Source organism: Heteronotia binoei, chromosome 9 (assembly GCF_032191835.1).
Source record: "Heteronotia binoei isolate CCM8104 ecotype False Entrance Well chromosome 9, APGP_CSIRO_Hbin_v1, whole genome shotgun sequence".
Classification (NCBI taxonomy): Eukaryota; Metazoa; Chordata; class Lepidosauria; order Squamata; family Gekkonidae; genus Heteronotia; species Heteronotia binoei.
In genome coordinates, this window is record NC_083231.1 from 32,482,410 (window position 1) to 32,496,084 (window position 13,675).

The window sequence follows — 13,675 nt, forward strand, 5'->3', positions numbered from 1 at the left end:
CACAAACCACTCTGATTTTAAATTAGAGAAGTTCTTAAAATGCATGTGCCTTTTGGATACACTGAAGACTAAAATCTCATATACACACACACAAAGAACGTTAATCTTCAGCATTTCCAACAGGCCTTTGAACTTTGTGTGCCCCACCACTGAAATATCTTTCTCATGCACCAAAATATGAAAAAACACATTGCAAAATGTAAGCCAAGTTTACATTTAAAAGGCACAATGATAGAAGAGTTATTCTGTCAAACTGTAACCTCTTATGTATAAATAAGTAAAACTGCTATAGCTGGAACATGTTAAGCATTAACAGATCAATGAGATATGTAATAAATTAATAGCTGCAAGTAATTTATGATGAAGAGCCATAGTTTACTTGGAGGACACTGAAGTAACTTGCCAAGCATTTCATATATTCAGAGGCAAAGCTTCAGATTTCGCCCCCCCCCCCCCAGTTTAATCAAATCTCTTCTAAAATGGCTCAAAGTGATGCATATTCAATTGCAAAATAAATACAATCAAAATAACTTCAATTAGCAAACTACAGAGCTAAAATGGCCAGCAGTTTTGAACCCATTACTGAAGAAAAGGGATGCAAATGATCCAAAGTAAAATCCAAAAGCAGAAGCCATGGAATGCCTTTTTTGACACCAACCAAAATTACAGTTCTGTTCATGAGGCTAGATCAGGGGTGGCCAAATTGCAGCTCGGGAGTCACACATGGCTCTTTCAGACATATTTCATGGCTCCCAGAGGTTAAGGAAGAACTTAATGCAGGCTTCTCATGTAAAGATGCTTAACATTTGGACCTTGGTCAACTTCTGAGTGCTGACCCCATAGATGGGCAAATATTTCCACCATGTGTGAATTGGGTGGAGGGGGAAAATAGGCAGTCTTGCAAGTTCTTCTCCTCCACCACAGAGGCTGCCTGAAGACTTAGAGAGCAGGGAAAGAGAGTGCAAGAGCTGAGGGAGCCACTTTAAGGAGGGACAGATTAAAGAAGGTGGTGCAGGGTTCCTTCATAGTCCCATAATTCTTGTCGGAGCTGTATTTACTAACCTTGGTGTCAAGGCAAAGAGTGATGCATAATGATGCAAACATCATTTAGATGATGCATATGTATTTCCACTTGTGCCAAAAAATAATTCCCTGACTTTTCCCTATGTTGGTTTTAAGGGAACTGTTATTCCCAGCTTTTGTTTTTTAAAAAGTCTCCTCTTAGCATGGTCATGTTTAAAGTGAATACATATGTATTTTATCTTTGTGTGCAAAGAAAGTATTAAGATTTCAGGTTTTCACGGCTGGTAACATCATTAGGGTTTGTAGAATCTTTCGGGCTGAAGTGCCGTGTTCTACTGGAGAAAGTTTTCCTTCCAGACGTTTCGTTCTCAACTTTCTCCAGTAGAACACGGTACTTGAGCCCGAAAGATTCTACAAACCCTAAAGTATTAAGAGCTTTAATAAAGATGTCTGTAATATTTGTTCATGTCTTGCGGCTTTCAAACATCTATGTGGCTCTTACGTTAAGCAAGTTTGGCAACCCCAGGCTAGATGTTTTAAAGATAAGGAAGAATGTTTCAGAACATGCTCTCAAAGCGTTGTTAAACACTTTGGCCTTCTGGGAACAAACAGCAAAATATGTAGCCATTCCACTGAAAATACAAAAACCAGACAACCTGTCATCAGCACCATTCCCAGTCTGTAAACCTGTTCTGCAATTCACATGAGATTGCTAGCAAGACAAGGTCTTCAGAGCACACTCTAAACATGCCATCTACCCATGCAATTTTTAAAAACCTCCAGCCTGAGATTAGTTCTGGACAGCTGAAAAGACTGCATGTTGCTTGGTACTTCTTAATTGTCCTAATAAAAGGTATTAGGTGGTTCTGCTTAGATTAATGGAGGGAGCACTCCTAGAAATCAGCAAGATTATTAACAAAATAACCACAAAGAAAAACATCAACACAGAAGATACAAGTTCTTCTTATTTTATCATGAAGACTTCTAATACGCCTTGTAAGTGCAGTTTAATGACCCTTACCTTGATTTTTCCCTACCAAGACGGTAGAAATCACACTGTGGAAACTACTAAAATCCCTGCCTTCAACATCATTTTTTCATTTTTCTTGATTCATCCAAGAACAGCCCAGATGGTCATTTGTATATTATCCCACAATTATGATTTTGTCCTTTGTCTTCTTTGTTAATTTAGCAAAAATAAATGTGTTGGGCAACAGCTGTCTACTATACAAAAAAAAAAATCAATAGGCTCATGGCGTAGAGTAGTAAAGCTGCAGTATTGCAATCCAAGCTCTCTGCTCATGACCTGAGTTCGATCCCAGCAGAAGCTGGGTTCAGGTAGCTGGCTCAAAGTTGACTCAGCCTTCTATCCTTCTGAGGTCAGTAAAACGAATACCCAGCTTGCCGGGGGGAAAGTGTAGATGACTGGGGAAGGCAATGGCATACCATCCCATAAAAAGTCTGCCATGAAAACGTTATGATCCGATGTCACCCCAGAGTTGGAAATGACTTGTGCTTGCACAGGGGACTACCTTTACCTTTATACTAAAAATCTTTTAATTAGGGAAAATGCGGGGGTGGGGTAGAATGGCCCACCTTGGCCCTATCCTCAGTTCTGCCTCAGCCCCCCTCTCCTGCAAAAGAGAAACAGACAGCCTGCTCAACCAGTCTGTGTGTGTCCAAGCAGGCCTATCCCTCACCAGATGGCTGAGGAGGCCTGTCCCATCCCTTGCTCCAGTAGAGCCAGGCAAGTGTATCCCCATCTTTATCCCCATCTGGAAGATGGGGTGGGCCAAACAGGTGCTCATTGTGGTGAGCTGTCCTGTGGAGAGCCAGTTTGGTGGTGGTTAAATGCACAGACTCTAATCTGGGAGAACCGGGTTTGATTCCCCACTCCTTCACATGCATTTGCTGAGTGACCTTGTGTCAGTGATAGTCCTTGAAACAGTTGTTCTCTCAAGAGCAGTTCTTGATCTCTCTCAGCCCCACCTACCTCACAGTGTAGCTGTTGTGGGGAGGGGAAGTGAAAGATTGTAAGCTGCTCTGAGACTCCAAGTGAAGGATGGGCTATAAAATCCAGTCTCCTCTTCTTCCTTTCCCATGCCTCCATCTTGTGTCCTCCCCTCTCTTTGGCCTGGCATGGGGTGACCCCCAGGCTGGGATGACTCCCCAGGCCACTGACAAACCAGGACTCTTTGCAATGGCCATAATGTCACTGCCTTTAATAGATTTCATGGAATTTGGCTTTAGGGTACTTTCTCACCAACACATAGAATTCACTGGGAAAATAACACCTTTAATTTAAACTCTTAAAAATATCACCTCTAAGCTTCCACATTTCACACAGTAATTTACAGTCTGTCACATCCCTACACAAGCAATAAGGGACAAGGCAATTTCCATTTCACATACGGGAAACTGGGTGAGCAACAGCAATGTGCTCACTTATCAAAGGGAACATCATACATATATAACTGTGTTGGGGCAATGACCGTCATGTATAACGAGCAAGAGATACAAGGATCATGAACAGAACACTAGACCATAAGCATAAAAAATTGAGTGGAAAATTCGGAAGACTATAAATGGTTCAAAAACAGAGCAAAATCTGTTCATTTTGCATGGACACTCCCATTATGGAAATAAGGCTCAGAGTTAGATGTGCATCTGTAGAGTAGAGGATGCAATATGCAAAAAAGGTAGGGACTAGAATAAGGAGAAAGCAAAGGGCCTACAAAAATGTCTGGGAGAACCAAGGGCAAAGAAACAAACAGCTCAAAAACGACCATATTTTTCTTTCATTCAGAGAGAGACAGACTCTGAATGATCCAGCACTTACTTAAGTCTTTTATATTAAATCTGGCTTTTAGGGTATCTATTAATTTCATTTCATAGCATTAGACATCCTGCTGGACCAGGCATACGCCCCAAATTAACAGTAATTAACACCTAAAAATAGATTATGTAGATTATATACTTTGGTCTACCACAAAGGACCATAATTTTTCGCTTTGATCTGAGCTACATATACAGGTATTACAACTGCTTTTCAAACAGCTTTTCACTCCCCTGCTTTCCTCTTCTGCCTGAAACATGCAAAAGCAACTCTGATTTTTACACTTTCATTTATAAAGTTCGTCTTTGAATATTAAATAATAAACTGTCTGCATTCCTGTGTCCATAACAAAAGTCGCAAAACCAAACCATGAATACACAAAATGAGAGTTTCTATGTAATCAAGGTATGGAGGAAAAAATGACTTCATCCTTCATTAATTTACAAAAGGGAAAACCTAAGGACAAAAATCCTCCAGCCCAATAAGGGCTGAGCACTCTCAATTACCGTAGATGGAACACTGAGAGCAGCTGAATATCAGTTAAAGAAAAAGGGGGAAGGAAAGAGAAGATGGTGTTTTCCATAGGGGGACAGCCATGTATAGTTCTTCTGTTTCTGCTGTGGCTACCAATACAGCCACAGCAACAGGGCCTACAGGTGGCAGAATTTCCCCACTCCAGCAGCAACCATTCTCTGTCCCTCTTCCCCTACAACTAGGGCCTTTTAGAGTGTGCCAACAGCCCCGAAGTGGCCATGGGACGCATGTGCCGGTGTTGGGGAGATGCCCAAGCCAGGAGTGAGGCTGAGTAGGAGGGTGCAGACAGAACATGAAGGAGGCGGGCACTAGGAACAACCACCCAATGGACATTCTGCTTTGGGGATGAAGGGAAGGGAGCACCAATTCGAAGGGATGTGGGATTCAAAGGGAGACCTCCAAGGACAGCCCAGAATGAGATGAACCCCAACACAGCTCTCAGGTCTGGGGCAATCCAACAGAGCAACAAAGGACCCTGGAAGTGGAGTCTCCTGGTGAATGCAACCACCTCCCTTCACATCAGGGTTTCTGAGCCTGAGGAGCTGGAGGGTGAAACGTTGGGGTCAGGGACAGACCAGCTTGGCCCCAACACATTTTAAAATTGAAAGTGCCTAATCCCTTTTTTCTTTTCTCTATACATACCTCCCTCAGAAATGTTGCTGGGAATTTTTTTTAAAAGGGAACCTCAGAGAACCCATTACACATATTATAGTTATACAGTTATAGCAATATGATACTCAGTTGCCAATCAGAAAAAAACAAAACTGCCCCCTGATGGCAGGGAAGAAAATGGTTACTGTGGGGAAAATGGCTGCCAAGAAGGGAGGGGGTGGAACTGGAAAAATATGAACTGTCTTGCCCACACAGCCTTTTGCTGCAATCTTTCCCAAACTTTGGAGCAAAACAGCTTTTTAAAAGGTTGAGAGAAAGGTGAGGAAACTATAGGAGGTAAATAAATGCACTGCAATGCTACAGGGAACCAAGAAAAAACTCACCTCACAATGGCATCAAAACGGGGCAAATTACATGCATGGAAATGGCCCAAATCAGCCTGCTTAATCCTCATCGAACTCAGAGAATTCTGGAGGGCAAGATTTGCAAGCTGTTCCACCTTTCCCTGTGACTCTTTAGACCCAGTTTTTCCAATACCAACAGTTTAGATCACTGGTTTTAGCACTACACTACCTTTGTTCTGTTTCAACTTTAATTTCAATTTTATTGGTAATGGGGAGGAGTAGGATTCACAATGCAAAATCTAAAAGCAGGGCTTATGACTTGCAGCTCTGAACAGCTATCCCCATCCACACCTGTTCCAAAGGGGATGCATTTGATAAAGTACTGCTTCTTCCGAGGTTATGGTTTTGCCCCCCATAGATGTCATCTCCTCTCTGGGCATTTGAAATTCACAAGCAGTGGATAACCAAAGACATCAAATATATACAGAGTTAAAAGTGCCCAAATGGAAGAACTTGGTAACACTGATTTCTGCTTGCAGAAGGCAGCTATACTTTCACTATGTCAGTCAACCAATTAATCATTTGATATTATACAGTGAGGGACCTTGAAGTGTGTTTTAATACAAGCTTAATGCACTGTAAGCCTCACCTCTTTGCTTCTCATCCTCACTCCCGACACAGAAGCTTACTACCTCACAGGATTGTTGTGAGGATGAAATAGAAGGGTGGAAATAACGTGAGCCACTTTGGATTCTCATTGGGACAAAAATATACTATGATGGACCTTGCAGTAAAACAGATGCAAGCTAATCTGTTCAGACTTGCCTTCACCATCTTATTCATTATCTTCCCCCACACAGTGCAAGTCAGTAGTAGTCCTTAACCTCACACATCCTCCCCACTCTTCTCCTGTCACCATATGGAACACAGAAGTGAACATCTAAACTGGAAGACTTGCCATTATTTAAACACAAGATCTTTCTTTAGAGTGGAATAGCTCAAAGCTGGCCTCTTCTCTAGTAGTTTCAATTACTGCACCGTTTCTCAATTTAAAACCATTTCTCTGCACAGCAAGGGGTGCTTGTCCAAACACTTTCTGAATACAAATTTATATCTTTACTTAACTGCACAAATGACTGTAAACATGCAAATAGTTCTCTCTGCATGCAGACACTTTTCAGTGGTTTAGTTTTAACAGATGGAAATATGCAAAAACAAAGAAATTAAAGAACACTTGAGTAATTTTACCTCAGACTGCAAGTGTTGGATCACCAGAGTTAATGCTTCAAATTTCCTGTTACTGCTTGCCAAGCATTTCTTCAGTTGTTGGATAATTCCACTTTGGTGTTCACATTTTCTTTTGTATTGCGTCAACTCGTGTGTTTTTGTTTCTGTAGAATGTACTTCAGCAGAACTGCGGGTCTGTATGCATGAGTTCTTAGGACTCCTTTGCTTCCCCTTGTCAACTGCAAAAGCAAGACAAGAACACTATTTTTATTACATCAACTCTGAAGCTATAAATGAGTAAGAATCACATCAAATCTTCCATTGTCCAAACTCTGCTAGTCAATGAACAATGTTTTTAAAAGAGCAAGCAGCACACTAAATTTCTGACTAAGAAAATTATTTAATTGGATTTGTATGCTAGACTGGCTTTCAGTGAAGCATTGGATTTCACCCATGATTTTATAGTCAATGAGCTGAAGTTTATCCATTTATTGAATAACAACGTCTCCTATTCTCATATACTTTTCCCATTTCAGCACAGTTACCAACAGTATTGGAGTTCAACAGTATTGCAACTCTTCTGGTATTGCAACTTTGAATGCAGAAGGTGACATAATCCATTTTGTATTCATTGTATTTTAATTGGCATAACTAGTGTAACATTTCTATGCATGTTACAATTCAGCATATTTTGTGTCTTCAACATTTGTGTTTTCAACATCAACAAGTCAGCATACTTTGTGTTCTTAACATTTTCACAAATCTAACCTTCATTTCTTTCTTTCAGACCTTCCAGTTAGATTTAGCCAATTGTTTATTGTTAGACTCCTGTTGCCAAGTTACTAAAGCTTTGTATCGCAATACACAGGCCAAAATTAAAGGGCTTCCCAAGTCAATTGAACAATATATTGCTTAACCATTATAAGTCAAGATGTGAAAAGATAATTACTAAGATGGAGCCAGAAAGGCTACAGGGTTACTTCCTGCAATTCTAGTACCTTAACTGTCATAAGTTTTAACCAGTTCATTAACACTTGTAAATGTTAGCAATTCATATCAAAGATGGGAGAAGCTTTTAGCACCATCAATGATCATAGACGCTGCTAACCATAATCTATTAAATACTTATCTGTCATAACTACATATACACATTTAAAGTACTTATCTGTCATTTATTTAACTGGGCTAGTCATAGGAGAGTATGACACATAAGCAGATGTGCTGGAAATTTCAAAAAAGTTCAGTGGTTTTCTGCTCTGAAAATTTAATTTTTGGAGTCAGACATACTCAGTATTGTTCTATTTGTCCAAGGATGAATTCCCAACAGCACTTTAGCAAACAACATTACCGGATCACAAGCATGAAAGGACTGTCTTGAAGTTTCAGACAGATGTCTCCCAAATTTTACAAAGAGCACTGTAAGACTACATTCTTACTTGTATAGTTCCTTCAAGTTAAATACTGTTGACTACTCGCTAAATGCATATCATCTACTGCAGTAAGATAAGATATTTGAATAGCTTGAGAGAGAAGTTCCTATGTCAACTCATCAGATTTAACAAAAATATCCCTTTAATTTGAGCTCTCAGAGCAAGAATGACCCTTAGAATATACTATGCTGGCTTCCCTTAATAATTATATAGCTCAACGTACTTGGAAGAAAAAGTAAATATCATCTATGGACAAAGGATGAAGAACAAAAGCTTGTGATAAGTATATAACCCACCCTAAGAAATATAGTAGCTATATATTTTTAAAAAACAGTAAATCTTTGGATACTCTAGGACTAGTGGTGCATTCATACAGAATAGGATTAAGCAATGCAAGCAGCACCTCAAACCCACCAATATATTTCCCTGGCCAGCACTAGATTAAACAGTGTTAACTTGGCTGATACCCAATAAGCCCATCACTATAAATGAATCTCTCTGTTTTTAAGTGGCTAATCCTGGGCGCCTTTGAGCTACTTTAAAATCTGAGCTGCTCATTCTGAGGAACATTCCAAATTCTCTGCTCATTCCAAATACATCCGGACTAATCTTGGAAGATTTAGTTACCCTAATGAACATAAAACTGTTCAACCTAGGTCAAGAAAAACTTAACAAATTATATCACATCTGGAGCAGCTGGAGAATGTAGTGTGGCTCTTTATGCTATTTTATAGTTAAGATTGCCAGAATTAATTTCTGTAACAGTAATCATATATCTGTGCCAAAAAGCTACCAAAAATGTTCCGGAAACTTAGAAATCAGCTTCATTTACTTTGGAATGAACTTTTGCCTAGTTCACAAATGAATGAACTAAGAAGGCACATGGCTGAAGTATATCAAAACTTTACTGAGCCAGGAGTCAGACCTGTATGTGAATTGTGGACAAACAGATGCAGAATATGTGGTACTGAACTTCGTCAAAACAACTGAGCACTCTATCGTCACAGAATAATTTAGCATTACTATGCAATTTTATTGAGGTATTTATTGAGAAATAACCCACTATAAGTTGGTATCTGAACTATTACAATTTCATGTGTTGCCTTGAAGATATTACGTTTTCGTATGTTGCTCTGAAGACATAAAATTACTACTTGTAAAGGAAGATGATGACGAAGAAGATGATGATATTGGATTTATACCTCGCTCTTCACTTTGAATCTCAGAGTGGCTTACAATCTCCTTTACCTCCCTCCCCCACAACAGGCACTCTGTGAGGTAGGTGGGGATGAGAGACCTGTCACAGAAGCTGCCCTTTCAAAAACAATTCTGCAAGAGCTATGGCTGACCCAAGACCATTCCAGCAGCTGCAAGTGAAGAAGTGGGGAAACACAGTTCTTTCAGGTCAGAGTCAGCACACTTAACCACTACAACCAAACTGGCTCTCAACAGTCACAAAACCAATACATGAATTTGCAATTAAGAGTTTCTTACCAATTGGAACAGCTAGATTCTAGTCCAGTAGCAACTGAGAGACTGACAGGATTTGATGAAGGGAGGTTTGACTCTTGAAAGTTTATACCCAAGGTGCTAATGGACTTGGATCTAGCTGTTCTACTGCAGACCAACACAGCCACCCTCTGAAAACACCATCGGTTGGTGTATTGTTAAATGAGCCTCACCACCCCAAAAGGAACACAAAACCTTGCATCTGAATTCATTATTCTTGCACCAGGGTGCAATGTTCTTGTTCAGTAAATTTTAAATTGGCCTTGAGGAAAACATGAGTTTTCTCATTTTACTTCATTATCAGCTCTTGTTTAGGTGATTCAGCTAAGGACCTGCCTTCTAGAGATCTATTTAGAACAAAATAGCAGCACAGCAGGATGAATCAAGACTCATTAAAGCCAGAATCAACTGTAAAGGATTATGATGTCACCTCCACTGCTCTTAAGTTCTTTGTTAATAAGGATGGGAAGATCCAGTTCCTCTCTATTTGCAGTTTACCAGATTTGGCAATATTCCAAAGTGAGTGCTATTCCACTCTGTTGGGTGTATTTCAAATATAAAACCACACCCTCTTGGCAACACAGGAGAGCATGCTTAATACCTGTCAGTTCCCAGACATGCTTGTCTACGGCATCTAACAGCCTCATATGTATTGCTTCAACAAATTAAGCTTCCCCTGTGAGATGCTTTAGGATCTAACCTTCACTTTATCCTGACCACCTCAGAGACAAACACCTCATTCACAGGATTACCATATATCTCAGTATGCCATTTTTTTTAAACTTCCGAGGGGAAAAAAATAATCCAAGTCAAGTAAAGAAAGCCAGCTAAATTATAAAATTACTGTGCTGTTTCAAAACCATTCAGTGTAAGAGGCTTCCTTCCAAACTCCAGAGGAGGAAAAGTTTTAACCTTTCATTTCAGAAGTCTGTAAGCAATATATACCAAGCAATTTTTGTCTTACCAATATCCACGCTCGTGTTCTTTTTATCCCCCTCACTGACACCATTACACTCCCACTTGTGAATACTTCCAGCTTTCTCATCCAAGTACTGAAATGCCTGCTCTTCCCCATCTCCTGCAACATAGTTCCAATGGCTCTTTGGCACGTTCTGAAACGCTTTAATGTTAGACAAACTGTGGCTCACTTCCTTTAGCAGTGTTACCAGATTGGCTTGGGTGCTCAAGCGCAATTCCATTTCCACCCAAGCTGCCTTGATTTCCTGAAGCACACACTTCATTTCCAGCTGGCTGGATTTGATCTCTGATGCAAGATCCTCTTTAATCTCTTTCTGGAACTTCTGTAAATCCAAAACTGCCCCAGTTTCTTCTTTGGATTCTTCCATGCTGTAAAATTCTCTCTGTTCAGCACCTATCATTTGTTGGTTTGCATCCAATGTTCCTAGGATGACACCTAAGCTCTCCATCACTGTGAAGTTACAACTGACAGTTCCTTACTTCCCAACTTCCATATCTTGCAAGCAGAAGGTTATTTCTTGAGAAAATGTGTAGACAGACATGTTTTTTCATTAGGTATGTTCCCAGATGAATAAGTGAGCTTTATAGACTCAAAGCACATCTTACCGTCCTCTGAAGTTAACTGCGGGCTTCAGCAAAAAGATACCAAACATAAAAGGATGTCTGCAATGGCCACACCCAAACTCGTCGTCCTTTACTACATTTATGTAGGATGTCACCCACAGATCCTCCCATAGTCATTATATCCACGTGTCAGTCAAAAGAACATATGGGTGTTTTCTCTTTGAATACCTGTTTGTCTTCTTTCAGCAACATGTGATAGTTCAGAAGAATTCACTCTTCCAAGTAAAAAGAAAAATCCATCTACATGCTGGGAGCAACCCACAAATAACTGGAAGACAGCTTGTTTCCCAGTTACCTCATTATCTAAAAACAATGCTCAATTGCAGCATCACATGGAGAAAGTAGTTATGTCTGTCCCATTAATTTATGGGCTGCTTCTGCCATACTACAAGTATTGCCAGGTAAACAAAAATGAAATTATTTTTTAAAAGAAGATTTCTACTAAAAAAAACCCCGAAGCATCAAGAGGATAGCAAAGGAGCATCTCAAGTGAACAAAACTATGTTTTCTGAAGCATTAGAATTATTCATCTACATCCTCCAATTAAATTTGATGCGCTCTCTAAAATTCATTGTACAGTTGTAGACTGCACACTGACAAAGTTTACTGTCAAAGACTTCAGCATCTTCATGTGTACCATATGGTCAGAGTGCATAAAGGAAAAAGTGTACTTTAAGATCACTTCACGCTATAAGGCATAAGACATTTTTAGAATACCTACCATATGTTCATACTGAACACCATAATGTTTGAAAGGGAACATGTAGGCTTTTAGACACATTGTAGAAATACACTATGGAGCACAACAAAACAAGAGCTCCCCTAGTGAATGCCTACCACCTGTTCTGTAAGCTACAGAGCCCCCACCCCCACCCCAAGACACACCTTGTGAACATGCTGAAGCATATCTGTCATTTCAGGTGAAACAGGCTTATGTTTTCAAATGCAACAGTATTGTAATCACTATATGAAGAAAACCACATTAAGATGCATCATTGTACGCCAGAGAAGGGAACAGTGCCATGTTTGAAGTCTAGGCAATTTAAGGCCATCTGCTTCCATCTCTGTTTAACTGCTCAGTTTTCCAGTTTTCAGGCAACCTAACCTAGAAATTATTTTGGGCAAATAAAGGTTACATAATATTAAACAACTAGATGGAGGGGAATGGAATCTGCCAAAATCCCCTATGCAGGCTTTTACAGGGGTTCCTTTTTTGTTCTGTTAAGATTGTAAATTCAGGAATAACTTGACAAGTTTGATGCCCTATAACTTTAGTTATGGAAGATATTTCTCTTATATGGCATACCTTATTTGGCACACCTATTAATTCAAATCATAGCTGATTCAGGGAGGCTAAGGTTGCAACAAACAGGATGTGACCAAGGTGTGGGAATAGCAATTACTTCAAGAGTAAAACTTGTGTGGGAGTTCTGTTTAAAGCTGTCTGCTGAGCACATGAACACAGACGAGCAACACTTTAAAAATGTCATTCTACAGGTTAATTACAGAAAGAATTTAATTCTTCAATTACAAAATATTTGAACTAACAGCAGAAGGTACTTCGGAAACAAAACTTTAAAAACAAATATTAACAAGTATTGTAAAGATCACTTTGTAAACTTATCTCCTGATCACACCATTTTATTATTTTAGACAGGCACACGTGGGTGCATTGTAAAACTTCAGGAAGCCAAACACTGAATCATGTTATAGTCTATAAGATTCTGTGTCCCTGCAGTCAGGGGCCTAAATCAGTTCTAATAAACTAAAACTTAAATCCTGATCTTCAGATCTAAAAAAGCCTGTCAGGATTAGTTATAAGACTGGCATAATATGGGAGAAAGAGAAAATAAATTAGTCAATAAAATATATCCCCATTTGATCTCATATACAGTTATTAAGACTGTTTAGTACAATGGCAGAAAATTGACATGGAAAAGGAAGTATATATTTTAGACTGGTTGGGTGTTTGTGTCTAATGGCAAGATTGGCTGTATGCATGCTTCGAGTGGGACATACTCTGAATCAGTAAATGAATGATTTATGACAGTCAGGGAGTAATTCTAAAGTATAGGACAGATCTTGCACAGTTACTACGAACGTTATTCCAGAAATGCTCACGGAAACATGCCAACACAAATTATTAGCATGAGAGAGTCTGAGATAATTACAGTAGTTAGTAAATGCAAAAAAGTGCCAACACTTAAATTATTTTCAAGTAAACAGCAGTTTGATGATCCCTTCGCACTTAATTGCAATTATTTCAGTATTCAGAAGAGAACCAAGTGCTGACCAAATTCCCCATTTTGCTTTTGTTTTCATAGACAACTAGGAATAAAGCCCATTGTGAAGGGAAATACAACGGGCTCTAGAAAGAGGCTCTGGGCAAGTATCCCCCACCCTTGTTGTGTTTCCCACCCACCCAAGTGAAGGCATTCATCCCTTCCCCACCTCCAGGGGAGCTGATCTCTGCCATCTGGAGAGCAGTTGTAATTCTGAGTGATCTCCAGCCCTCACCTGCTGATTGGGAACACTGGTTCCCCAGAAGGAAATGGCTA

General features: G+C 39.7%; 1 protein-coding gene across 2 annotated transcripts in view; it reads right to left on the minus strand.

The window, feature by feature from the left end:
• The window catches only part of MTUS1 (microtubule associated scaffold protein 1), a 149,888-nt gene that overhangs the window by 38,148 nt on the left and 98,065 nt on the right, over window positions 1–13,675 (minus strand). For both annotated transcript variants that reach the window (XM_060246416.1, XM_060246417.1), the window contains one exon: window positions 6,598–6,815. In XM_060246416.1, coding sequence (XP_060102399.1) covers window positions 6,598–6,815 — 218 coding nt within the window. The remainder of the gene's footprint in view (window positions 1–6,597; window positions 6,816–13,675) is intronic.